The following is a 28,000-nucleotide window of genomic DNA, read 5'->3' on the forward strand; positions in this document are numbered from 1 at the left end:
TAAGGTGTATAGTGAAAAATAATTAAAATGAAATGTAGAGGGTAAAAAAAGGCATTTCCAGTGCAAAAGAGGCTTGACAGGACATGTCTAAGGAATCTATAAGTAGCTCAGTATGGTAAGAAGTGGCTAGAAATTAGGCTGGATATCTGGGTGGAGACCAGGAAATATAAGGCCTAGGCATCTAGACAAAAGCATCTGAATCTTAGAAGCACAGGAGAAATGTTAAGGTTAGACAAATGAAAAACCCTTGGCTTTAAGACGGACAGTTTTAGTAGCAGTGTGGAATTTTAGGGAAGAAATGAGAGCAATCAGGAGGCTAGTACAGTAAATTAAGCAAAGTAAGACCTTAGGTAGAGTTTTATTGTAACTAAGGAAATGAAGTTGAGAAAAAAATAAAAGATAAAGATGCATCATCAGCACTTGCTGACTAACTAGGTATGAGAAGAAATGATGATACCATGGTTTCTGCATAAGTAACAGGATAGATGATGGTTATCATTCAATAACAGGGAATGGAAGTCAAGAAAAAAGTATTGGGGAAAATGATGCACTGTTTTAGACATGTTAAGTCTGTTTAGATTATAGGACTAAGTTCTGGTACATGTAACATGAAAAAGTATATACACAGGTTATCAGCTGCAAAGTAGAAGGTTGGAAATAACCGAAATGCCCATGCATAGAATACTGACTACCTAATGTGTAAAAGAATGGGGAATAGCTCTATGAAAGGAAGGTGCAAAAGAGCATAGCATAGCATAACACAGCATAGCAGTATCACAGTAGTATGTTACCTTTTGTGTAAGAAAGGGGATATAAGAATATATATCTGTATCTCCTTGTATCTTTAATAATGAACACAACTAAGATAAGCCAAAAGCTAATGACAAGTAGAAAGGTAAGAAGGGAAATCAGACTTCTCAGTATACCTTCCAAGTAAAACCTCAAAGGTTTTAGCATTAATTTTTTCTGTACCTAAATCATATATTACTGTGACTATAAAATGGAGGTTTTTGAATTCTGAACCATGTTAATGTTTTATACATTCCAAAAGTAAAATTAAATCGACAAGGATGGGGGAGGGAAATAAAATTGAATAAAACAGAAATACAAAAATGTAACTGAAAATTATAGTGACAATTTTACCACAGGAGAAAAATGATATTTAAATAACTTTACGCTGCAGTCTTAATGATGTATATGTAAGCATAACAAAAACTGCAAAGAAATCTTAAACCACACTTAGTAGGCTTGTAGCTGCTGGTAGTATTGGCATTATATTTCTCAAACTATTATGCGTGTATTGTACAACTGAGCGAACGAGTATATTTATTGATGTTGCTACCAAGCTTTTCACTGTGGAAAAACAGAGATACAAATATGGATTGAGAGAAGAAAAGCCCTATGGAACTGGACTGGAATTAGGGATATCAATTTGAAGCCATGATTTAAAAACAAAAACTTCCTTGCTCTATCCACTAAAAGAGTGGATACCTTAGTAGTAAGGAGCATAGCTGGCACCTAGATCTTGGTTTCTCCACCAAAAGAAACCAGGGTTCCTTAGAGAAAAAGATCATTCTAAACCAGGGTCAGGGAAAGTGCAAGGTAAATCTGGAGCACTCTATTATACCAGGAAGTACTAAAAAACTGACAAGGATATGTCAAAAGGACATAGAACCCATCTTAACAGAGAGCTCTCTAGCAAAATTTGAGACAATTTGAGAACCAAAATGAATAATGAGATGGTAAAACACTGAAAATAAAAAGTCCATATTGACTCTTAAAAATTAAATTTAAAAAAGTATAAAAGGGGCGCTAAGGAATCTACTCCTGAAATCACTGTTGCACTATATGCTAATTTGGGTGTAAATTTAAAAAAATAAAAAACAAAATTAAAAAAAAATTTTTTAAGTATGAAAAACTCTTTATAGAAGAATGACAATATAGAAACAAAATAATAAAAATAGAAAAGTCTCCATTTTGTAATCACCCTAGTAATATTTGATTTGGATAAGAAACAAAGGATAATAAAAACCACTAGATAAAAGATTATTAGGATGGGGTGCCTGGCTGGCTTGGTTGGTGGAGCATGCAGCTCTTGGTCATGAGTTCGAGTCCCATGTTGGGCATAGAGATTACTTTAAAAAAAAAAAATTATTAGAATAGACTATTCATATCGCTAAATATTAAAAACAGTATTAGAATAAACTATTCATATCCCTAAATACTATACCATAGATGCTTATTAATTTAGGGGTGCCTGGGTGGCTCAATCGATTAAGTGTCCAACTTCAGCTCAGGTCACGATCTCATGGTTCGTGGGTTTGAGCCCCGCGTCGGGCTCTGTGCTGACAGCCCAGAGCCTAGAGCCTGCTTCGGATTCTGTGTGTGTCTCTCTCTCCACCCTTCCCCTACTTGAGCTCTGTCTCTCTCTCTCTCTCTCAAAAATAAAAAAACATTAAAAAAAAATTTTTTTTAGTAAATAATTTCAAAGGGAAGAGGGTACCTGTACTATGGCAAGCCTGTCAGACACTACCTTAACCAAGTAATCATACTCAATTTCACCAAATAACAGAATAGAATGACATAATGTACTTCCTGAGCCCATGCACTGAGGACATAATACTCCTACAAAAATATTTAACCTAAGTTTAAAATGTACATGTTTTCGGGGGCGCCTGGGTGGCTCAGTCGGTTGAGCGGCCGACTTCAGCTCAGGTCATGATCTTGCGGTCCGTGAGTTCAAGCCCCACGTCGGACTCTGTGCTGACAGCTCAGAGCCTGGAGCCTGTTTCAGATTCTGTGTCTCCCTCTCTCTGACCCTCCCCTGTTCATGCTCTGTCTCTCCCTGTCTCAAAAATAAATAAAAACGTTAAAAAAAAAAAATTTAAAATGTACATGTTTTCATAAGTAAACAAGGAAATATATCCAAATTAAGGGATACTGTGTAAAACAACTGACCTGAGCTCTTACATATGAAAACGCCCTACTCTTAAGAGATACAGGGGCACCTGTGTGGCTTAGTCAGTAAAACATCTGACTCTTAATTTTGGCTCAGTTCCCATGGTTCATGAGATAGAGTTCCACATCAGGCTGACAGCACGAAGCCTGCTTGGGATTCTCTCTCTCTCTCTCTCTCTCTCTCTCTCTCTCTCTCTGCCCCCCCCCCCCACACTCCCTCTCTCTCAAAATAAACTTAAAAACCAAAGAGAGAGAGATTAAAGACAATAAAGGTGAAACACCATGATGGCTAGAATTAACTTTCAAATTGTACAGCAAAAAAATAAAAAATTTGAATATACATAAATACACATATACATGGAAGGGATGAAGAAAGTGGGGGTAGACAAAATATGGCAAACTTAATTGGTGTTCACTGTACCATTCTAGCAACTCTTTGGAAAGTTTGAAAAATTTTAAAGATACATTATTTCTTAACTGCTCAGGAGGTTTGAGGTTTTTTTTTAAGTTTATTTATTTTGATAGCAAGAGAGATGGGGGGGTGGGGAGGGGAGGAGCAGTGAGGCAGAGAGAGAGAATCCTGCCAACAGGCTCTGCACTGACAGAGGCTCGAACTCATGAACCATGAGATCATGACCTGAGCCAAAACCAAGAGTCGGATGCTTAACTGACTGAGCCACCCCAGGCCTCCCAGTTTGAATTTTTTAAATAAGAAATTTTGAGAAAGTCTGAGAAGCAAAAGACTAAGAGATAAGATGAAAAATTAGTAAAGTAGAATCACAGAAGTCAAGGAAAGAGAGTTTCAAAATGCTGTGGTCAATAGCTTCAATACAACAGAAAGCTAAATTAAAGATGAATTAAATAAAGAAAGACCACTAGATTCAGCCATTAGGAGATTAGTGGTGACTTAGGGAACAAGACTTTCACTGAAATAGTAGAGTCATTAAGTCAAAGCATAGTAAGTAAAAACAAACAAACAAACAAACAAACAAAAAACAATAAAACATGACTTCTCAAGAAATTCAGGTATGAAAGGCGAAGAGGGTGGAAGCTATAGGGAGACTTTGTATGATCGAAGGATTTGTTTTACTAAACATGGCAAAGACATAAATATATTTAAACAAAGAAAGAAGATAGGATAGAGGATGGAAAGAGAGAAAGAAGTGACAAAGACCCCATACAGGCAAAAAGGGATGAGATCCAAAACATAAAGAATGGGCTTAACCTTGCAAAGAAGGAAGAATACATTTCCCACTAACACTGGAAAGAAGGAAGTAAAGACAGGTGAAAATGCAGATTAATATGGTATTAGGGGTAGGGATCAGAACAGGAAGTAAAAGGAAATCACATGTGACAGCCTCAAATAAAAAGAGAGGCAGTCTATTAAAAAGTTGTAGAGAATGGAAGAAGTTGTCTAAGGACATGTAAAAAATAGTTGGTGAGTACTGAGGGTCCAAATAGGTTGGGGACTATGAATTTGTTTCAGCAGCAACCTACAAGTTTGTGTGATTTTTGCCAGCAATGTTCCAGCAGCTGACATACAGGAATAAAAGAGCATTAACAACTAAATTGATTAAGATTAGGACTTTCCTAAACATAAGGTCAATGGGGCTAGCAAGTGACTGAAATGGCAGATCATGCTGATTAGGCTGGATTCAAAAATAAAGTGAAATAAGAAGGGGCTTAAGAACTTCAGGAAAAAAACAAAAACGTCAAAGGACTAAAAGGTTTAGGGTCAAAGACCATGCATTGTGGGAATAAAGAAGAAAGTTACTGTTCTATTATAACCCAATACTTCAGAGATGAAGAATACAGTCATGGAGACTGGTAAAGTGGAATGGAGGTGAAACCTGATGGAGTTAAGATCAAGGAATTAGAAGGCCAAGCTATGGATTACTTACTTAATACAAGGAGAATGAAGACATCCAGGATGACAAGGCTTAGGAGTGAATAAAAAAATGATAAAAGGTGAGAGAGGCTCCAACCTCAAAGTAGAAAGGATTTTGACCACAGTATAGAAGAGAAATGGTAACAATAAGCTTATCAGTTTTTCCCTTGAATTATATAGTAAGCAGAGTGATAGGCAGAGACTACATCTGCCTCAAACACTAAATCCTAGTTTCTAGCATAATGCCTGGCACACTGCTGGTTTTCAATTGATTCAATAAAAAGAAAGAATGGAAGAAATATGACCAATCTGTGAACCACAAGCCTTTAACCAAAGGGTCTAAAATTTACAGCGTGGTCTGAACTAATGTCATAGGCAATAGTATTTTGCTTCCAGGATACATTTTTGTTGCAACTGGTAAGAAAGGGAAATAGTCTTTTCCTCAACATTCCACCATGAGAAAATATCCAAATGGTACCATTCCTGTAAAAAAATCCCAAGATAATTGATAAATTCAGACAGACTGTCCAAATGCACACCTCATTTAAGATAAAAGACACCTGGTTCTATTTTGATTTCATCTTCGAGGAGGGAAAGAGAGATGTTCTTACCACATACTGAGTTCAAGAGCATTAGTATGCTCTGCTTCCAGGATAATAATGTCAGAATAAAGAAACTCAAAGGCAGCATACAGTCATCTTAGCTAGTCAGGAATCAAAATTATGGACTTAATCCTAGCAACCTCTTTCATTATTTACCCTGTGAGCTTATTTTCAGGGGCAACAAGGGGGAAAAAAATGAGACAATATCTGATTCTATAGCCAGGCTTAGGGAAAGAAAAACCCTGAGAGTAGGAAGGAGTGCTAAGCAAAAGGAGAGGCAAACAAGTTAGGTTTAGAAGCCTGGGCTCAAAAAGGAGGTCCAACATTTAGCAATAATTAAATCTATGGATTTCCCAATACATTGCACCCATCCACCATCAGTAGAAAAAAACAATATCCTCTTCTTTTCATTAAAGATACCCATGCCAGAAACATACTTCACTCAAGACAGAATTAGGACTAATTACGGTCAGCCCTGATTATAAAATATATCAAAAGGAATAAATTAACCTAAGAATCTTGACCAGTACTTCTTTCAACATTCCGAGAATAAGCATTACTACAACATCTCCAATTCTATACCTAACAGGTTTTACAGATCAATAATTAATCTAAAATGTTTCCAATGGGAAAGCCAGACAGTACATTAATTCTGACTTATTGATACAGAAACTGATGTTCAGAATATCTAAATTGCTGGAGCGCCTGGGTGCCTCAGTCAGTTAAGCATCCAACTCTTGATTTCGGTTCAGGTCACAATCTCACAGTTTGTGGGATCGAGCCCCAATGACAGCACAGAGCCTGCTTGGGATTCTCTTTCTCCCCAGAGAGAGAGGGATTCTCTCCTCTCTGTCCCTGCCCCACTCACACACGTATGCACACGGCTTCTCTCAAAATAAATAAAACATAAAAAAAAAAAAAAAGAGTATCTAAATTGGTTCTTTAAGACAATCAGTGGGGAAGGGGGGTGGAGCACCTGGGTGGCCTAGTCGGTTAAGGGTCAGACGTCAGCTCAGGTCATGATCTCACTCACTGCTGGTGAGTTTGAGCCCCGAGTTGGGCTCTGTGCTGACAGCTCAGAGCCTGGAGCCTGCTTCAGATTCTGTCTCCGTCTCTCTCTGTCCCTCCCCCGATCTCTCTCTCTCTCTCTCTCTCAAATATAAACAAACATTTTAAAGAAAGAAAGAAAGAAAGAAAGAAAGAAAGAAAGAAAGAAAGAAAGAAAGAAAGAAAGAAAGAAGACAATCACCAGAAGCACCTGGCTGGCTCAGTTGGAAGAGTATGGGACTCTTGATCTTGGGGTCATGAATGCAAGCCCCATGTTATATAGAGATTATTTAAATAAACAAACAAACTTATAAAAAAAAAAAAAAGACAATCACCAATAAAGTTGTGATCATAACATTTGTTCCTCACCTTGTAAAGTAATAAGTCATGCATACCGCTTAAGTAAAAATCAGGAAGAAGATAAAGGTCAAAGTATTACAAACGCTGTAATTTTTGTTAAGTCATTTTGACTGTCTTTTAATAGTTTTCTACTAAGACTTGTTTTAAGTCAGTGTGATCTTTTCAGAAATCAGTCCCAAACAAAAAGAACAAGAAACCAAACACACATAATCCTTTTTCAATAAAACTAGGAAATGCACCTAACTCCACACCCCAAAAGGTGAAAACAGAGCAGGATAAAGCAATAATGACTTAGTAGAGTAGGGTATTATCAAGCCTAAATGCCTGCACAAAGAAATAACTCAAAAGAAGTTGATTCCATCTATGTAACACTAACAGGTTCAAAAATCAGAGACAAAAATAAAAAGCAAGAAGGAAAAAAAAAAAAAAATCATTAGAAACTACAGAAGATGGAGGACCAAAAACAGGTAGATTGCTACCACTTGGAAATGTGTACTCTCCAGAAAAAGTGAAGGATCAGAGTGAAGTGCTAAAGTAAAAACTTGACTTCAGTGAAAGTTTGCATGCTGACAAGGTAAGATCTCCATCTCTTCTCTCTCATCCAGCTCCAGGATGCTTTTTCAGGCAAAAGAATAGAGGATCTGTCTCAGTACCAACTGACCTACAAACAAATATTTAGAGGTTCTCAGTCAGTTGCCAGCCAACTACACGACTGCCCTACACAGATGGAACTTCTGATCAGCTTCTCAGAGTTCTATTCTTAAATATGAACCATCAGTGAAGAACACCAGACATCTAAAGAAGGCCTTTGATATGGAAGAAAAAGACTAAATCAAACTGAAAGAAAACAGAAACTTAGAAAAGAGATACAATGCATAGAACAAAAGAACATTTCAAAGAATTATCATTAATACTTTCAGAGGAATAAGAAAAAATACTCTGTTCATTAAAAAAGGATGCTATAAAAAGAAAAAACAGAGCTATGGGGAACCACAAACATGATAGCTTAAAAAAAAATCAGTAAAAGGATTAGAAAATAAATTTCTAGAAAAATCTCAGAAAGTAAACAAAAAGACAAAGAAATGGAAAAGATAAGAAAGACAGATGACGAGTTGAGGAGTTCCAACATCCAACTAACTATAAATCCAAGAAAATGGCAGAGGGGTAAATTATCAGAGACCATACAAGAAAATCCCTTAGAGCTAAAGGATTCAACTTTTAAGATTGAAAGAATAAAAATAAATAAAATAAGAAGGATCAAAAGCAAGATAATACATCACTGTAAAAAATTTAGAACAACAGAAATCAAAAGAAAATCTTAGATATCTTTAAGGAAAAATAGACCTCTACAGGAATAATGGGAATCAGTATGGCAAGGGACTCCTCAATAGAAACACTCAAGGCTAGATGAAAATAAAGCAAAATCCTGGATGAAAATGATTTTCAACTTCAAAACCACACCCAATCAAACAACTGTAAGGGTATAAAGAGGGAAAATTTCAAATATGCAATATTTCCCCAAAATTGTACCTTCATGCACCCTTTCTCAGGAAGCCACTAGTAGATGGTCACCAAAGGAGGGAACAACGGCATAAACTAAGAAAAAGGAAGATATGGGATCCAGGAAACAAAGAATCCAACACTGACAGTGCCAAGGGGATTCCAAGGATTTGATCAAAGTCCAGTAACAGCAGCTATGCCTAGAGAGCTACCAATATAGGCAGGAACAGGGGAACAGAAGATTCTGATGGGATATCTACAGGGAAATAAATGGAACTGACAGACTACCTAATAAGTGGGACCATAGAACACTGGCTCGAACAGAGTTGTTGGAAGGTATAGAAGACAACAGTAGACTCAGAAAAAATGAAGCAAAATAAGAGAATGGGAAGAAGAAGTGAATGAGAGTAGAGTGGAAGTCAATACACAATTCTAAAACTGAAGTGATAGCAGAATATGCTTATTACTTAGAAATATGGAGACCAGAACAAAGAGCCAAGAGAGTTACCTCAGAGGAAAATTAAAAGACCTCTCCTTTCCACCCTCACCAAGCAGAAATAAAACAGGAATAACAATAATGAAACATATCTTATATTCTACGAGGACTTATTTTGTTAGAATTACATTTTCTTGACTAAGAATTTTAGGCCAAAATGTGGGTTTTATAGCAATTAAGAATAAAGTTGGTGGGGGAAGGGGGGAAACTCCTGCCTGGCTCAGTTGATGGAGCACGCAACTCTTGATCTCAGGGTCATGGAGTTCAACACCCACATTGGCTGTGGAGCATACTTTAAATTAAAAAAAAAAAAAAAAGAGAGAGAGACAACAAAGATGGGGGTAGGGGAGAGAGGAGGGAAGGAATCACCTTTTTAAGCACCTTCATGGCAAATATTTTCCCAGTATTTGCTCCTGTAACTTTCCGTACTTGAAAAACCTGGATAAAAAATACAAGTGTTTCTGTGTTATTATAAGCTAAACTATGCTAGCCACACTCCCTTAATTCCTATTTATAGGAAACAAACAATACAATAGTTTATATTCTTATAAAAATTAGTAACACAAACACACAAAAATGAGCTGAAAGAACAGATTGTATTAAAGATTTAGTAGTGAAATTTCCTCCACAACATGGGGCCATCCTATTTGGTCTGCTGACATCTGGTGGCAAAGCTGGTCAGTGACCATCCAATGATGAGCACTCTATATAACTTCATACATAAAATCCAAGTTTGCAGAAGCATAATACCAAAATTAAAAATTATAAAATACCTTATAAATTTCTTCCAGGAATGTCTCTGTCCTTGCTTCACATAAAACTTTAATAATAGTTGACAGGAATTACCATTTACCTGTTCCTTAACTATATAGCTATATAAAACATCATCATGCAATACCTGAAATGATATGAGACTCTAAGTGCATGTGTTGCACATTCAAGATAATTAGAACACATTAGAATGTGTCCTTAAGCCTAAGAATAAACTACAAATGTCACGCTATGAAAAAATTAACCTACACAACAGCATAAATAGTTCTTAAACTTAATCCTAACGACTAAAATGGTATCCAAATTCTATCTTTTGATAGAGAATACCTAGGTATAAATTTTCTTGAGCAGAACATGCAAAGGTTAAGGTCATTTATTAGAAAGCCTTGAGAAGAACTATGAAACTAAGAAGTTCTCTTCATTTTTATTCTCCCTTCTTATATTCTTCAGCTTCCCAAACTATTGCTCCAAATACTGCAAGTCAAAGAACACCAATTCAGATTTAGGTCTCAGTAACAGATAACAATTTAATGTGCCATGCCTGTTGAAAGGAGTGGTTTTTAAGAGGATACTTATAGGGGATACCATTTAACCAAAGGAAGGAAGGAATCTTCTAATAATAGACTTTGCCTCGGGACGCCTGGGTGGCGCAGTCGGTTAAGCGTCCGACTTCAGCCAGGTCACGATCTCGAGGTCCATGAGTTCGAGCCCCGCGACAGGCTCTGGGCTGATGGCTTGGAGCCTGGAGCCTGTTTCCGATTCTGTGTCTCCCTCTCTCTCTGCCCCTCCCCCGTTCATGCTCTGTCTCTCTCTGTCCCAAAAATAAATTAAAAACGTTGAAAAAAAAAAAAATAATAATAGACTTTGCCTGGCATAATTGCCTATTTATTTATGCAACAAATATCGACTGAATGCCTGTTATGTGTCAGTCTTTTATGTGTATGGTGGTAGGAAGAGAACTTCTTTACATCCCTCAAATAAAACCATGTGAAGTGATCATACCCTCTGCTGACAGCTAGCAAACAAAGATTGAAGAGGACTACTGAACCAGGGCGTAACAATTAATCTACCAAAGACAGACAACAGCTCATTTCAAAAATACTTCCTACCTTTCCATAGCCCCCTTTACCAAGTACCCGAAGTAGCTCGAAACATTCTGGTCTGATTTTTTCTGGCCCTCTGTTCACGCTAGTTTCCGAAATTTCAAATTTCTCACAATGTTCCATGCCACTGGGGAGAAGAGCAAAATCAAAAGTAAATTCTCAACAAGTTAAATTGTCTTTAATATACTGTAATTGTAATCCAAAGAAGTAAAAAGGAGAATGCATAGAACAGCAAATTTACTACCTGTGCTCTGTAAACTAATGATTCAGTGACATAGTAGGTCAAGATTACGATGGATTGATAACTGTAAATCTATTTGTTTACAGAACGTGCTATTATTTATTTTTGTAAGCATTAAGCACCCTCAAACTAAGATAAATTAGAACAAGTTTATTATATTGACAAAGGAAAAAAGTCTTCTGGTTATTCTTATTTAGTTCATTCAAAATGTCCATGAGATTTAGGTATTATTCAACTTTATTTGGAAACTTCAGAAAATCTGGGAACTTTCTAAAAGTACCCAATTAGCTCAAGTCTCTTTGCTACAGAAAAATTCTTGCTAATAAAATGTATCCATGCATCTTTCCATACCTACTATTAGCTTGATTTAAAGACTCCAACACTTAAGAAAAAAAATCTCTCTTGAACTAATAATAATTCCTAACCCACTCAGACTCATATTCAGTATACTGTAAGTCGGAATGAATACCTTTTCCTCAAAATCTATATATGATCTCAAAACACTAGATATGTTACTATATTGGTGCTAAACTCAATAAACCAAGTGCACGTGTGTGTGTGTGTGTGTATGACTAGATAATTAAGAACAGGTTATTGCAATCACAGGATGGTTACAAACCAGAGCTGATAAAATCTACTTGTAAGAAAGGCAGCACAAGAAAATCTTTTCACATAAACTTACAGTTCATATGGTCCAACTCCCCCATGGTCCATGCTTTCATTTAACTGACCCTGAAAAATATGTTAAAGTTTTAAAAATAAATTATCTCATAAACATAAAATCAAAATACTTAACGCTTCGGGGGTGCCTGGGTGGCTCAGTCAGTTGAGTGTCTGACTTCAGCTGAGGTCATGATCTCACAGCTTATGGATTCGAGCCCCATGTAGGTGTCTGTGCTGACAGCTTAGACCCTGGAGCCTGCTTCGGATTCTGTGTCTCTGTCTCTCTGCCCCTCCCTGCTCACACTCTATCTCTCTCTCACACACAAAATATAAATAAACATTAAAAAAAATTAAAAAAAAAACTTAACGCTTCACCCTACTACTAAAGAAGAATGAATGAAATAAACCAGCTTAAAAATTCTCAGTACTTTAATAACAGGCAAATGTGATGAATAAAATACGGTTCACAAGAATATGGGGACTTCACTTTTAATTTTCTATGACAACTAAGCTACAGATGCTACTTATCAATGATCTACAAACAAAACCAGGCGATTGTTCCTTTAAAAATTACATTTATTGGGGCACCTGGGTGGCTTAGTCCGTTGGGCATCCAACTTCAGTTCAGGTCATGATCTCACGGTCTATGAGTTCAAGCCCCACACTGAGCTCTGTGCTGACAGCTCAGAGCCTGAAACCTGCTTCAGATTCTGTCTCCCTCTCTCTCTGCCCTCCCCAGCTTACACTCTGTCTCTTCTCTCTCTCTCTTAAAAAATCAATAAACATTAAAATTTTTTTTAAAAAAATACATTTATTCAGAGGTGCTTGGATGGCTCATTTGGTTAAGCGTCTGACTCTTGATTTCAGCTCTGGTCGTGAACTTACGGTTCTTGAGTTCAAGCCCCACATCAGGCTCCATGCTGACAGTGCAGAGCCTGCCTGGGATTCTCTTCCTCCCTCTCTCTCTGCCCCTCCCCAGCTCCTGCTCTCTCTCATGCACACAAGCTCGCTCACACTCTCTCTCAAAATAAATAAACTTAAAAAAATTATTTATTCAAAAAATACATTTTGTGTATTACAAAACTAAAGCACCACATTCTGAGTTACTAGATCAAACAATTTACACCAAGTGGTACTCTGATATGCTTCTGAAGCACAAAAACTAACACAATGTTATAAGCCTTATGTAACTACAACCTAACTAAGCCTAAGGCAACCACAACCAGTCCACAATATTGTAGTGTATGATGTGGCTGACCAAAGCAAAATAATTAAGCACTACCCTCAAATTGTCAGGAGTCATGTTGGCCAAATATTCATTCTAATCATAGTATAAAGGGATGCAAAATTTAACTAACCTTCTGTACACTAACAATGAACAATTCAAAAGTGAAATTAAGATAACTCTGTTCAGGGGCACCTGGGTGGCTCAGTCAGGTAAGCGTCCGACTTTGGCTCAGGTCATGATCTCGTGGTTCATGAGTTCAAGCCCCATGCTGGGCTCTGTGCTGACAGCTCAGAGCCTGGAGCCTGCTTTGGATTCTGTGTCTCCTTCTCTCTCTCTGCCCCTCCCCTGCTCACGCTCTGTCTGTCTTTCTCAAAAATGAATAAACTTAAAAAAAATTTTTTTACTAAAAGATAACTCTTCAGAATAGTCAAGAATAAAATAGCATCAATTAGAAAAAATTTATCAAAAGAAGTGTAAGACTTGTACATTTGATAACTACAAAGCATTGCTGAAAAAAATTAAAGAAGGGAGCCTGGGTGGCTCAGTCAGTTAGGCGTCCAAATCTTGATCTCAGGGTCATGACTTCAAGCCCTATGTTGGGCTCCATGCCGGGCGTGGAGGCTACTTAAAAAAAAAAAAAAAAAAAATTAAATACCTAACTAAATCAAAAGACACTCCATGTTCATGGATCTGATGACTTAATATTGTTTAAGATAGTTATACTAACCAAACTGGTCTACAGATTCAACTCAATACTATCAAAATCCCAGGTTCCTTTCTTACAGAAATTAACAAGCTGATCCTAAAATTCATACAGAAATGCCAAGGACCCAAAGTAGCCAAAACAATCTTGAAAAAGGAGAACAAATTGGAGAGCCGACATTTCCTGATTTTAAAATGTACTACAAGGGTGCCTGGGTGGCTCAGCCAGTTGAGTGTCCAACTTCAGCTCAGATCATGGTCTCACAGCTCATGGGTTCGAGCTCTGAGTCAGGCTCTGTGCTGACAGCTCAAACACTGGAGCTGTTTTCAGATTCTGTGTCTCCCTCTCTCTCTGCCCCTACTCCCACGCACGTGCTGTCTTTCTCTCCCCCTCCCTCCCTCAAAAATAAATAAACATAAAACAAAACGTACTACAAAGCAACAACACTTAAGACAATGTGGTACTGAGATAAGGACAGATATATAAATCAATAAAATAGAATTCAGAGCCCAGAAATAAACTCTTACATTTATGGTCAACCAATTTTTTACAAAGATGCCAAAAAAATTCAATAGAAAAGGGACAGTCTTCCAATAAATGGTACTGGGACATTTGGATATCCACATGAGAAAAAATTACTTGGACCCCTACTTCACACCATACTTCCCCATACTAAAAAGTTAACTGAAAATTGATCACAGGTCTAAATGTAAGAGATAGAACTATAAAACTCTTGAAAGACACCTAGGATGGAATGAATCTTCATAATCTTGGGGTAGGAGATGATTTAAGACACATCACGAAAAGCACAAACAATTAAAGAAAAAAATCAATAAATTGGACGTATTCAAAATTTAAAGCTTTTGCACTTCAAAAGGCAAAACCCACAGAATGAAGGGGTACTTGGGTGGCTCAGTCCGTTAAGTGTCTGACTTGATTTCAACACAGATTATGATCTCACAGCTGGCCCCGTGTCAGGCCTTGAGCTGACAGTGCAGAGCCTGCTTGGGATTCTCTCTCTCCCTCCCTCTCTCTGCCCACCCCCCTGCATGCGTGTGTACATGAGTGCTTGCTCTCAAAATAAATATTTTATTATTTTTTTAATGTTTATTCTATTTTTGAGAGACAGAGAGAGATAGAGCAGGGGAGGAGCAGAGAAAGAGAGCGAGAGAGAGAGAGTGAGAGAGACACATAGAATCTGAAGCAGGCTCCAGGCTTCCAGCTGTCAGCACAGAGCCTGACGTGGGGCTCGGACCCATGAACTGTGAGATCATGATCAGTGAGCCGAAGTCAGACACTCAAACAATTGAGACACCCAGGTGCCCCATAAATAAACATTTTTTAAAAAGAATATATGAAAACTTCTGTAACTCAAAATTTAAAACAACCTAATTCAAAAAAAATCATTTAGAATTTGCATAGGTATTTCTCCAAAGAAGATACACAAATGGTCAATAAGCACATGAAAAGATGTTCAACATCATCTGCCATTAAAGAAATGCAAATGTAAACCAAAATTATGCTGAAATACCCCTTCATATCCACTAGGATGGCTATAATTAAAAAGAAAAACAAATTTGGCAAGGAAGTAGAGAAACTGGAACACTTGTACGCTGCTGGTGGGGAATGTAAAATGGTACAACCACCTAAATAGTTTGGCAGTTTAGGGGTGCCTGAGTGGCTCAGTTGGTTAAGCAACCAACTCTTGATTTTGGCTCAGGTCATGATCTCATGGTAGTGAGAATGAGCCACGTGTCAGGCTCTGTGCTAACAGCGCAGAGTCTGCTTGGGATTCTCTCTCCCTCACTCTGTCCTTCCCCCAGGTGCAAGCGTGGTCTCTCTCTAAATAAATAAACTTAAAAAAATAGTTTGGCAGTTTTCTTCAAAAATTAAACATAGACTTACCATACGACACAGGCAATCTACTCCTAGGTATCCGTCAATAAAAATAAAAATACATGTTCCACAAAGACTTGGGCACAACTGTTCATAGCAGCACTATTCGCAACAGCCAAAAAATGGGAACAACTCCAATGAACACCAACTGGTGAAGTGATAAATAAAATGTGCTTGATACATACAACGGAATACTGTTTGGCCGTACGTACATATATACTATGACATGGATGATTTTCAAAAACATTAAGTGAAAGAAGCCAGACACAAAACTCTACATACTGTATGATTCCATTTATACAGAATGTCCAGAAAAGGCAAATTTATAGAGATGGGAAATAGACCAGTGGTTGCCTAGGGACAGAGGTGGCAATAAGGAGTGACTAGTTTCTTTCAAGGGTGATAGAAAAAATGTTTTAAAACTAAATTGTGTGATAGTTGTACAGCTCTGTAAATATACTAAAAGTCAAATTGTTAAAAAAAAAAAAAACTTTGCAGAATTCAGTTATTAATATTATAAAATATAGCTTTAAAATGAGTATTCTTGAATATAGTCTGGTTATGAGTCTTTCAATATATACAAAAGAGCATAATTGGGCTCTCAAAAATGCTAAGTTTTTGTAAATGTTGAATCACTAAATTGTACACCTAAAACTAGTATTACACTGTAGGTTAACTAACTGGAATTAAATAAAAACTTTTAAAAAATGGTAAGATTTGAAGTTTTTATTTATAATTTTAGAACAATTCAAAAAATATTTAAGTGAACACATCTTTCTTCAAAGGTACCAGTCAGTACAAACTACACATAGAAAACTGATAGTATTCTTAAACAAGGGGTGTTTAAATGCTCCCTAAACCACAATTTCAGTGGAAATTTGCTCATGGTGTGAGCAAGTCAGAATGAAGTCTAACACTAGGGATGTATGTTTCAGTATTCAACCGAGGCAAATGGATAGGTCAGTATCAAGGGAAAAAAATTCTTGCAGTTTCAACTTGATAGTTTCTTCTTGGGGGGGGGGGTAGGGTAGGGGTAGTTATGCTTAAAGGTTTTTTGGTTGTTGTATTTTTTGTTTTTGTTTTTGTTTTTTTTTGTTCTCTGGTACTTCACACAATCACCCACGATGGCTTCACTTTAAAGACAATAGACTAACTTCTCTCACATGTGATAAAACTGGTAATATATAATTGTTTTTACTTTAATGTTAGTTTTACTTAATTTTAAATTAAAGACCACAGAGTAGTTAACACTAACCATGACTTTGAAGCCACCTAGAAAGATATGCCCTGTGGCTATGTTTCATTTCCGGAGCCAGCCAGGCCTGTATTACCACCTGCATCTGTGTTTATAACTTCCTACCCGTTACCTTCTAGAGAAGTATTTGAGGCACAATGCTTTTCTGCTACTCAACGTTACCTTTAGAAAAGTCTTATATCAGAAGTATCAGGTTAACACTATGTAATATTTACTGACAACTCTCTTTCAAAGGAAACTCTTTAGATTTTTTTAAGCTTTATGACCCATCCAATGCTTTTTTTGTGTGCCACTATGATTGACAAAGTGAATCCTGCTCATCTAAGGTACTATACATGATTCAAACCAGACCACCAGAATATTTCCACAGCTTTAAATTAAAATTGTATATAAATTCAAGTTAATATGCCTAAAATCCCAATGAAAACGAGCACATTTTATAAAAATGTAAATAAATTGTAACAGAATGGGTGAAATATCCTCAATCCAGTTATTCATTATACTGTTTATCCACTTGCTTGCTTGTTCACAGACATTTCCTTATAAAATAAGATTCAGTCAATAATGAGTTGGAAGAAAAGGAATAAACCTTGCTCAAAATCTTCAGCTACTTAAAAGTGTTCCATGGGACTCCTGGGTGGCTCGGTCAGTTAAGCGTCCAACTCTTGATCTTGGGTCAGGTCATGATCTCATGGTTCCTGAGATCGAGCCCTGTGTCAGGCTCCACGGTATCAGTGCAGGACCTGCTTGGGTTTCTCTCTCTCCCTCTCCTTCTGCTCTTCCCAAAATCATATGCATGTAAGTGTGCACTCTCTCTCAAAATAAATAAACATGAAAAAAATTTAGAAAAATAAAAATGCTTTATAGAACCTATTACAATGCAAGATAAGAACTGATGAGATGTTATTCTGTAATTTTTCATAGCTGCAAATATTTGCAATAGCAGTTTGTTCTCAAAACACTAAAATTTTTTTGCTCACTAAAAATCTGATATCCCAACCTGAACTCATGCAGTCTCTGTGACTACTTCAAATTTTGAATTAGTAGAGTAAAAGTTAAGGATTAGACTTTTCTATTACTCTTTTAACTTTGTGTCTCCACAGAAAACAGGTTTCCAACATTTTCATAACCTAATGAAAATCTCTAGAGGAAAACTTTCCCTTAGTTTCAACTCACTCTCTCCAAATTATACCATCACCAGTGAAAAACACACAAACAAAAAAGACCCAAATCCACCTATCCTCCCAAAAAACCCTCTCACCCACTGCTTTTTAACATAGTCCTTTGAGGTATTCAGAGTCTTTTTCTAGTTAGGTAATGGATATTCAGGTTTATCCATAAATGCATTCATTTTCTCGCCTCATCCTTTACACACTGAAGAAATTAACTATGCTGTGTAAATACATAGGTTTCCTAATATAAATTCACTGTAATACATCTAAAAAGGCATACATGTCTAAATAGGACCAATAATTTAAAAAAATACTACACTTTCAAAAATGCACTTCTAGTATAACTGCATTTATTAAGTCTCTAAGCATAGATAAGAATAAACTTCAATGTTTGGTTCCTTGGCAATGAGTAACACTGACAAGCTATATATCCATGAACCACCTAACTGCTTAATATGCCAGAATATTTTAAGAGGACAGTAGTTTATATACTTTATCTCACATAATCCTCATTTTACAGAAAAAAAAGTGTCAGAGAGCTTAAGCAATTTATTCTAGGTCACACGGTCAGTGACAAGGCCTGGAGGGATGTGAATTAACTTCTGACACACTGCAAAGAGGTACATTATGAAAAAGACTAGTAAATGCAATGAAGCCGTGCAATGAAGCTTGCGAGCTGAAAGGAGTCAGAAGATAATACCAGTAGTTACCAATGTGGCCTTGTGTAACCACCTCTCTAAGTTTATGCCTCAGTTTCCTTACTATGTAATGAAGAAGTGAGGCTACTGTGAAATGAACGAATGTTTTAAAAGTTTGTGTACTAAAGGTAGTAAATTCACAAATGGCCAGATTTTCTAAGAATCTAAACTTCTTTCATTTTTCAGAATTTGTAAATTTGGGGGCACCTGGATGGTTCAGTCAGTTAAGTGTCCCACTTTGGCTCAGGTCACGATCTCACAGTTTGTGGATTTGAGCCCCGTGTCAGGCTCTGCACTGACAGGTCAGAGCCTGGAGCCTGCTTTGGATTGTGTCTCCCTCTCTCTCTGTTCCTCCCCGACTCATGCTCGTGTTCCCACAAGCTCTCTCTCTCTTTCAAAAATAAACATTAAAAAAAGGCGGGGGGGCGCCTGGGTGGCTCAACTGGTTAAGCATCCAACTTCGGCTCAGGTCATGATCTCACGGTTCGTAGGTTCGAGTCCCACACTGGGCTCTGTGCTGACAGCTCAGAGCCTGGAGCCTGCTTCGGATTCTGTGTCTCCCTCTCTCTCTGCCCCTTCCATGCTCATGCTCTGTCTCTGTCTCAAAAATAAATAAAATATTTTTTAAAAATTAAAAAAAAAAGCTAACTTTAACTCCATAGGCAAATGTATTAAAAAGGACAACTTTCAATACCCACCTTATAAACTGTGTGATTTTTATTTAGACTCATTTGATTATGAAAAGAACAATATATTTTAGCCCACTTAGTTTCTTAAGATGTTCAAAATTGTTTACATAAACATCCCAATGTTTTTGGCAACCAGTAAGGCACAACTTACTTTCCAGAAGAGGAAAATCAGGTGAAAAATAGGGAAGCCACTTATATAGTTAGAGCAAACATCTGACACCAATGGTTAACTCATGTACTGATCTAGACAGTGGGATTTAGAATTTAAATTATCATGAGGTTATCACTGATGATCATTTGCCCAGAATAAGTGATTTAGCATGACAACAGTATTTTTGAACATCAAGTGCAATTTGTGATCTTTCAATAAATTTATCTTGAGAAAAAGAATGACATTACACAAAGAATAACAAATTAATAGGGTGCCTGGGTGGCTCCATCAGTTAAGTAACCAGACTCTTGATTTCAGCTCAGGTCATGATCTAGCCATTTGAGTTTGAGCCCCCTGTCCAGCTCCAAGCTGACAGTGTGGAGCCTGCTTGGGATTCTCTCTCTCAAAATAAACTTAAAAACAAACAAACAAACAATTAAGACAGCAAAGGTAAAAACAAGCTATGCATTAGGAAAATTCTAAATTTAGTACCCTAAATTACAGCAAGGAAAGCCCTCACACCACCATTCACAAGTCTCAGTTCAAGCAATTTATTTTTGGCAAACCAAATCACAGCTGTCAACGCTGGGTTTTTTCCACCCCAAAATTACACGAAGTATTCTGAAAAAATGTAGACATCTTCAACTAGGGTAAAAGTTACAAATGCCGTGTGTCGTTAGAGATGCTTTAAAAAAAAAAAAAAGTCACACGGAAACGGGGGTGGGGGGGTTAAAAAAAAAAAAGCAAACAGACAAACCCTGGAAGATGCAGCAGAGCCCCCTTGCTCCCGAAATAAAACTCCTGGTGGCTGTAACAGCAGCGGCAGCGCTACTCCCGACAGAAGTTTTCAGCTGTCACTTCTAACAGCTGAGCGCTTCCTAGGAGAGAGCGACAGGCCGAGAAGAGAGGTGGTTGTGGGAGGTCTCAAGATTTTAATACTTGAAATTTACAGTCGAAGGAAAACCCTTCCGCACTTCACCTGCACTTACGGGACACCCAGTAAGCGAACACCCCTTCCCCCCAACATGCGCTTACACCACTCGCGCCCCGCCACATTCAAGTTCAACAGCTCAAGGAATTGACCACGCGCCCTTTTCGTTCACTTCACAAACAGACTGCTCCGGGCTGCGCTGATTAGGAGCTATGGGCGCGACCTGCACCTGCGAGTCCCGGAACGGCCTCACACCTAGGGCCAGATCCACCCCGCCCGCTCCCCTGTCTCGTACAGCGCGGCGCCTGTGCTCCTCCAAGAGACTACTCGCGCCCCCTCGGGTCTCCGCGCTCTCGGAAGCGCCAGGCTTCCAGGGCCCGCGCCGCCGCCCTGGCCCTGTCACCTCGGGCCCCCCGGGACCCCGGGCCTCACCCCCTCCTCCAGCTCATCCTCAGAGCCCGCGTCCTCTGGCTGGTCCAGGTCTATGTCAAACACTCCTGCCATGTCCTCAGCTTCCCTGTCTCGGAAGTCCGGCGCTGGGTAAAAGCCGTCCCGCCTCCGTCGTCGCCTCATGGGCCCGGACCCGCCGCAACCACCGCCGCTGCTGCCGCCATCACCGGCTGCTTGGACTTAGTGCGTCTGCGCTTAGGCCCTAGACTGGCTCCTCAAGTTCAGCTCTAGAGCATGCGTACAGAGTTCTATGAAGCCGAACTGTGGGCAATGAACATGCGTAGAGCTTTCGCCTGGAGCCAGGTACTGGCAGAAGCATGCGCAGAACCCCAGCCGAAGCCTCTTATGGTAGCTAGGTCATGCGCATTGTGTGCTAAAGCGTTTGATGGACAAGGAGCATGCGTACCATGTCTGAAGTTGATAAATTGAAATTGAACATGCGTAATTAACCTCTGAATACCGGGGGAGGGGGGAGGAACCTACAACAAAACTCTTGGTTTATGAACATGCGCATTCGTTCTCCGTAGCTTTTTTTGGTATTGAAAGGGAGCATGCGCATAATGACGGGCTTGGCCCTCGGAAGTTTGAACAGGACCGAAACGGCTGGTTCTGGGTCTGTCAGTGAGTGGGGTTTATGGGGAACTCCTGGAGCTAGTGGGGAAAGGGAGAGCCTTGGTTTTGCTATTCTAGTTCAGTGGCCTTGCGAAAGTCACATAACTTTTCAAAGCCTCGGTTTCCTTATCTGTAAAATGAGAATAATGATACCTAGTTTGCAGGGTTATTTGAAAATTTACAAGTACAGTTTGGCTAGAAAGCCACTGTTCGTTCTAGTGCTGCACAGACCTGGTGTGAGGTCTTTACCACAAATTGTCTTTTCATTGTTAAAAATAGAGAAGACTTATTCCCTCATTTCCTCTGGTTCTGTCTTTCCAAGCTTAGTATTCCTTGCTGTCTACATGAGCTAAACTCTTCTAAGTGTTATTGTCATTACCAGGCCAGAAGGTGATTGGTAGAGAAAGAAAGTCATTATGTAGAAGAGAGAAAATTAATGTTAATCAAATGTACAATTGTTGAGCTAGCTTCTGCATTCTGTGTGTTCCTGTAGTGTGAAGTATATACTAGGAATTCCTTCAACTAGCATTCATTTTATTTTGTTTTGTTTTAAATGCATGCTTAGGGAAATAGTGAATACAAATCAGATTTCAGAAACTATTGAGCTGTCTGAATGCATTTGGGTACAGTAAATTCCAAATCCCAAAACTGTGTGTAGAAAGAGAACAACTTCCTTGAATGATTAAGCTGTTTCATCTATAACACCATATACATGGCATTTTAAAATTATACTTTTATCGATGTGTATTAATACATGACATTCCTTATTTATTAGTAATGTAGTGGTTCTCAAAGCCTATATTTTTCTATTACAGGTTACTCACTTTTTTGAAGGAGGCCTAGTTTGCATCTCAGCATGTCAATAGTAACAGTGCAACTTGGTCAGTGTGGCAATCAAATTGGTTTTGAAGTATTTGATGCTCTATATAGTGACTCACACTGTCCCCAGGGACTCTGCTCTAAAAGAGAGAATGAGGTATATCAAGCATCTTGCAAAGAAAGATTCTTCAGTGAAGAGGAAAATGGAGGTATGTGTGGTCAGTCTATCCATCGTCCTCTCCTTTTCTCTGACATAACCAACCTCTTCAAGGCCAAGTCCTCCATGTAGTATGTGAATCCCATCTCTTTTCATGACTTTGCTGTCAGCACTTTGTGTCTGTGTTAACAACCTTTGCCTCTCCAGTGGCATCTTCCCTCAGCACATGAGCATGCTCGGATCTCACCAATCTACAACCAACCAAACAACTTATGACTATAGCTTTTTTTCTTTTTTCAAGATTTATTCCCTTTTGGGTGTGGGCACTGTGGGGTGGTACAGAAAGTACAGAGAATTTGGAATTTCATTTGGAATGAAAAAACATTTTTTTTTCAATAAACTCTACCCCCAACATGGGGCTGGAACTCACAACTCCAAGATCAAGCATCACATGCTCTACCGACTGAGGCAGCCAGACGCCCCAGTTTTTTTTCCTTCTTATGTCTTTACCTTCTCACTCTCCTAATCACTAGATCCAGTGACTGTTTTTCTTTTCTTAATTCACTTAACTTTTCTCCTGGATTTTATTCCATTAACTATAAAACTCTCTTCTTGAAACTCCTTCTCCTTAGTCTCTGAACTTTTTTCTTCTCCAGTGGTTGCATCTCTGGCTCCCTCTCCTCTGTCCTCACTTACATAGCTCTCTCTGGGCCATTTCAGTTACTATTGTAATTTGATACTTCTTTGACACTAGTGACTCTCAAATCTAGCCTAGCCTCTCTTTTTTTTTCTTTAAAACTTTTTTTTAATGTTTATTTATTTTTGAGAGAGACAGAGACAGAATACGAGTGGGTTAGGGGCAGAGAGAGAGGGAGACACAGAATCTGAAGCAGACTCCAGGCTCTGAGCTGTCGGTACAGAGCCCAGCGTGGGGCTCAAACCCACAAGCTATGAGATCATGACCTGAGCTGAAGTTGAACGCTCAACCGACTAAGCCATCCAGGTGCCCCATCTAGCCTCTCTTTTAAGCTGCAGACTGATTAGTGGACATCTCCACCTGCATCCCCCTGTGTACCTCAAACTGAGCATCTCCATATGCTAAGGTGTTATCTTTCCTTTAGAACTTGGGCTCTGATTGCCCACATACTATCAAACATAACCATCTGCTTAATTTACCTCCTACATATATCTCTTCTCCCCTTTCTGTCTTCACTGTCATTGGCTTAGTTCTGGCTCTTGTCCTCCCTCACCTGGACTGTCACCTGGACTGTTTCAAGACATTCCTTCTAGTTTCCCTGTCTTCACTTTTGTGTCTATCATATCTATTCTCCAGACTGCTGTATTTATTTGTTATTTTAGAGAGAGTGTGAGTGGGGGAGAGGGACAGACAGAGAGAGAGAATCATTTTTTAAATATTTGTTTATTTTTGAGAGATAGAGAGACCGAGCACAAGCAGGGGAGGGGCAGAGAGTAAAGGAGACACAAAATCTGAAGCAGGCTCCAGGCTCTGAGCTGTCAGCACAGAGCCTGATGCAGGGCTTGAACTCGTGAACCATGAGGTCATGACCTTAGCCAAGTTCAGACGCTTAACTGAGCCACCCAGATGCCCCTAGAGAGGGAGAATCTTAAGCGCTGCACAGCACGGAGCCTGATACAGGACTCAATCCCATGACCCTGAGATCATGACCTGAGCTTAAATCAAGAGTTGGACACTCAATTGACTGACCCCCCTTGGCGCCCCCGACACTACTGTATTTAAAAAGTCATCTGACAAGGGGCGCCCAGGTGGCTCAGCCTGTTAAGCATCTGACTTCAGCTCAGGTCATGATCTCACAGTTTGTGAGTTCTAGCCCCACATCGGGTTCTCTGCTGTCAGTACAGAGCCCACTTTGGATCCTCTGTCTCCCCTCTCTCTCTCCCCCTCCCCCACTCCTCTCTCTCTCTCTCTCTTTCTCTCTCTCTCTCTCTCTCTCTCTCTCTCTCTCTCTCTGTCTCAAAAATAAGCAAACATTAAAAAAAAAGCCAATCACCTGACAGGACAACTGGCTGGCTCAGTTGGTATAGCATGTGACTCTTGATCTCAGGGTTATGAGGTCAAGCTCCACATTGGGTGTAGAGATTACTTAAAAAATAAATAAAAGGGGCACCTGGTGGCTCATTCAGTTGAGCATCCAACTTCAGCTTAGGTCATGATCTCGCAGTCTGTGAGTTCGAGCCCCGCGTCGAACTGTGTGCTGACAGCTCAGAGCCTGGAGCCTGCTTCAGATTCTGTGTCTCCCTCTCTCTCTCTGCCCCTCCCCTGCTCACGCTCTCTCTCTCTGTCAAAAATAAATAAACATTAAAAAAAATTTTTTTAATAAATAAAAATAAAAAATAAATAAAAATAGGGGCACCTGGATGGCTCAGTCGGTTGAGTGTTTGACTTCAACTCAGGTCATGATCTCACAGCTTTTGGGTTCAAGCCCTGTGTCGGGCTCTGTGCTGACAGCTCAGAGCCTGGAGCCTGTTTCAGATTGTGTGTCTCCCTCTCTCTGCCCCTCCCCCGCTTGTGCGCGCTCTCTCTCTCTCTCTCTCTCTTTCTCTCATTAAACATTAAAAAAAATTTTTTAATAAATAAAAATAGAATAAAAAGTCATCTGAGTATTCCTTATCTGCTTGAACATTTTCAGCAGTTTCACATTACCTTAAAAATAAATTTCAAGTTGGGGCGCCTGGGTGGCTCAGTCGGTTAAGCATCCGACTTCAGCTCAGGTCACGATCTCACGGTCTGTGAGTTCGAGCCCCGCGTCGGGCTCTGGGCTGATGGCTCAGAGCCTGGAGCCTGCTTCCGATTCTGTGTCTCCCTCTCTCTCTGTCCCTCCGCCATTCATGCTCTGTCTCTCTCTGTCTCAAAAATAAATAAACGTTAAAAAAAAAAAATTATAAAAAAAATAAATAAATTTCAAGTTGGGGACCTGGGTGGCTCAGTTGGTTAAGCGTCTGACTTTGGCTCAGGTCATGATCTCACAGTTCATGAGTCTGAGCCCTGCATCAGGCTCTGTGCTGACAGCTCAGAGCATGGAACCTGCTTGGATTCTGTGTCTCCCTCTCTCTCTGCCCCTCCCCCCGCCTCTCTCTCTCTCTCTCTTTCTCTCTCCGTCTCAAAAATAAACATTAAAAAAAATTTTTTTAAAAAGATAAATTTCAATGTTTTTAGCACTGCATACCAGGACTTCCAAGATCTGAGCCTGCCTACTTTCCATCTCCATCCATTACTTCCTCCACCCCTTCCTCCATCTTGTGCTTCAACAATCCTGAGCTGCTTATTGTGCCCATGGTATTTTATATCTCTGAATGTGCTACTCTTAGTGTGGATTCGTCATGAGTCATTATCATGTCATGCTGTGATTAAGTTTTATCTCTCCCACTAGTCCTTCTAGGGCTAGATTGATGTTGTCTTCATCTCTGTGTTACCAGCACAGTACATGGCACATTGTAAGCTCTCAACAGATGTTTGTAGACCTGACCCAGTGATCATTTTAGCCCACACTGATTCATCCTGCTTAGCAGAATGCTAGCATTATGAGGTGCCTGGGTGGCTCAGTCGGTTATGAGACCGACTTCAGCTCAGGTCATGATCTCGTGGTTGTGGATTTGAGCCCCATGTTGGGCTCTGTACTGATAGCTCAGAGCCTGGAGTCTGCTTCGGATTCTGTGTCTCCCTCTCTCTCTGCCCCTTTCCTTCATGCTCTGTCTCTCTCTCTCTCTCTCAAAAACAAGTAAACATTAAAAAAAAATTAAAAATGGGGTGGCTGGGTGGCTCAGTTGGTTAAGCATCCAACTTCGGCTCAGGTCATGATCTCACAGTTCCTGAGTTCAAGCCCTGCGTCAGGTTCTGTGTTGACAGCTCAGAGCCTTGAAGCCAGCTTCAGATTCTATGTCTCCCTCTCTCTCTCTCTCTGTCCCTCCCCCACTCATGGTCTGTCTCTGTCTCTGTCTCAAGAATAAAAAATAAACATAAAGGGGTGCCTGGGTGGCTCAGTTGGTTAACCTTCCGACTTCATCCCAGTTCATGATCTTGCGGTTCATGAGTTCAAGCCCCGCACTGGGCTCTGTGTTCACAGGCCCTGGAGCCTGCTTTGGATTCTGTGTCTCCCTCTCTCTCTGCCCCTCCCCTCCTCATTCTCTGTCTTTGTCTCTCTCTCTCTCTCTCTCAAATATAAAACAAAACATTAAAAAAAAATTTTTTTGATAAAAATAAAAGAAAAAAGAATGCTGACTACTATGATCCATCTGCATATACCTGCTGCTGCCGACTTCAGTTTCTAAGCAGTGTGACAGATCTTTCTATCCTCAACTTTTAGATTTTTTTTTTCTTTTTTTGGACCTAGAAATTTGTTCTCTGCGAGAACCCAAATAAGACTTATGAAATATTTTTCTTTTGGTTTTTCTTCTCTCTCTAGTTCCCATTGCCCGGGCTGTACTTGTTGATATGGAACCTAAAGTTATCAATCAAACACTATCAAAGGCTGCCCAGTCTGGCCGATGGAAATATGGCCAGCATTCATGCTTCTGTCAGAAACAAGGTTCTGGAAACAACTGGGCATATGGGTAAGAGTAACTCCTCATGTTTTCCAGTTTAGATACAGCTACCTGGACAGCTTAGTTATAGCTGCACAATTAATATACCAAGCACATAATCTTGAAATTGCTGTTTTAGGGGCACTTGGGTGGCTCAGTGGTTGAGCATCCGACTTCGGCTCAGGTCATGATCTCACAGTTCATAGGTTCATAGGTTTGAGGCCCACGTTGGGCTCTGTGCTGACACCTATGAGCCTGGAGCCTGCTTCAGATTCTGTGTCTCCCTCCGTCTCTTGCCCCTCCCCTGCTCATGCTCTGCTAACATTTAATGAATAAAGGTTAAAATTTTTTTTTAAAAAATGGCTGTTTTAGGGGCGCCTGGGTGGCTCAGTCGGTTAGGCATCCGACTTTGGCTCAGGTCATGATCTTGCGGTCTGTGAGTTCGAGCCCCGCATCGGGCTCTGTGCTGACCGCTCAGAGCCTGGAGCCTGTTTCAGATTCTGTGCCTCCCTCTCTCTCCGGCCCTCCCCCGTTCATGCTCTGTCTCTCTCTGTCTCAAAAATAAATAAACGTTAAAAAAAAAAAATTTTTTTTTTAAATGGCTGTTTTAAAATGTAGAGTGTAGGGACACCTGGGTGGCTCAGTTGGATAAGCGTCCGACTTTGGCTCAGGTCACGATCTCACAGTTCGTGTGTTTGAGCCCCGCATCAGGCTCTGTGCTGACAGCTCAGAACCTGGATCCTGTTTCTGATTCTGTGTATCTCTCTCTCTCTCTCTCTCTCTCTGCTCCTCTCCTGCTTGTACTCTGTCTCTCTCTCTCAAAAATAAATAAACTTAAAAAAAAATTTTTTTTAATGTAGTGTGTGACTTCATCCAGAAGAAACTCTTTATTCTGTCTCATGTATGTCTGTGCTTCAGGTCCAGGTAATGATGAAACCAGGGATCTCTTGCAGCAAGGTTTCCTACTTTTTCATGTTGTTCTGCCAACTAATTTCTCATTAAAAAATATTTTGGGGTGCCCAGGTCACTCAGTTAAACGTCTGACTCTTG

General features: G+C 39.5%; 2 protein-coding genes across 11 annotated transcripts in view; one reads left to right on the forward strand and one right to left on the reverse strand.

The window, feature by feature from the left end:
- The window catches only part of RPS6KB1 (ribosomal protein S6 kinase B1), a 41,878-nt gene extending 20,882 nt beyond the window's left edge, over nucleotides 1-20,996 (reverse strand). For all 7 annotated transcript variants that reach the window (XM_007086747.3, XM_042965757.1, XM_042965758.1 and 4 more), the window contains exons 1-4: nucleotides 20,785-20,996; nucleotides 11,649-11,698; nucleotides 10,732-10,852; nucleotides 9,221-9,289 (exon numbers count right to left, since the gene is read on the reverse strand). In XM_007086747.3, the coding sequence (XP_007086809.1) occupies nucleotides 9,221-9,289; nucleotides 10,732-10,852; nucleotides 11,649-11,698; nucleotides 20,785-20,925 (381 nt within the window). In that variant the 5' untranslated portion in view covers nucleotides 20,926-20,996. The remainder of the gene's footprint in view (nucleotides 1-9,220; nucleotides 9,290-10,731; nucleotides 10,853-11,648; nucleotides 11,699-20,784) is intronic.
- A 59-nt stretch (nucleotides 20,997-21,055) lies between these two features.
- Nucleotides 21,056-28,000, forward strand: part of TUBD1 (tubulin delta 1) — a 32,281-nt gene continuing 25,336 nt past the window's right edge. The window contains exons 1-3 of one of the 4 annotated variants that reach the window (XM_042965765.1): nucleotides 21,056-21,105; nucleotides 22,230-22,442; nucleotides 26,833-26,980. In XM_042965765.1, the coding sequence (XP_042821699.1) occupies nucleotides 22,271-22,442; nucleotides 26,833-26,980 (320 nt within the window). In that variant the 5' untranslated portion in view covers nucleotides 21,056-21,105; nucleotides 22,230-22,270. Of the gene's footprint in view, nucleotides 21,106-21,191; nucleotides 21,244-21,271; nucleotides 21,424-22,229; nucleotides 22,443-26,832; nucleotides 26,981-28,000 lie in introns of those variants that run through there. The other 3 variants (XM_042965766.1, XM_042965764.1, XM_007086744.3) reach the window with 3 other exon arrangements.

The sequence above is a fragment of the Panthera tigris genome, chromosome E1, assembly GCF_018350195.1.
Source record: "Panthera tigris isolate Pti1 chromosome E1, P.tigris_Pti1_mat1.1, whole genome shotgun sequence".
Lineage (NCBI taxonomy): Eukaryota > Metazoa > Chordata > Mammalia > Carnivora > Felidae > Panthera > Panthera tigris.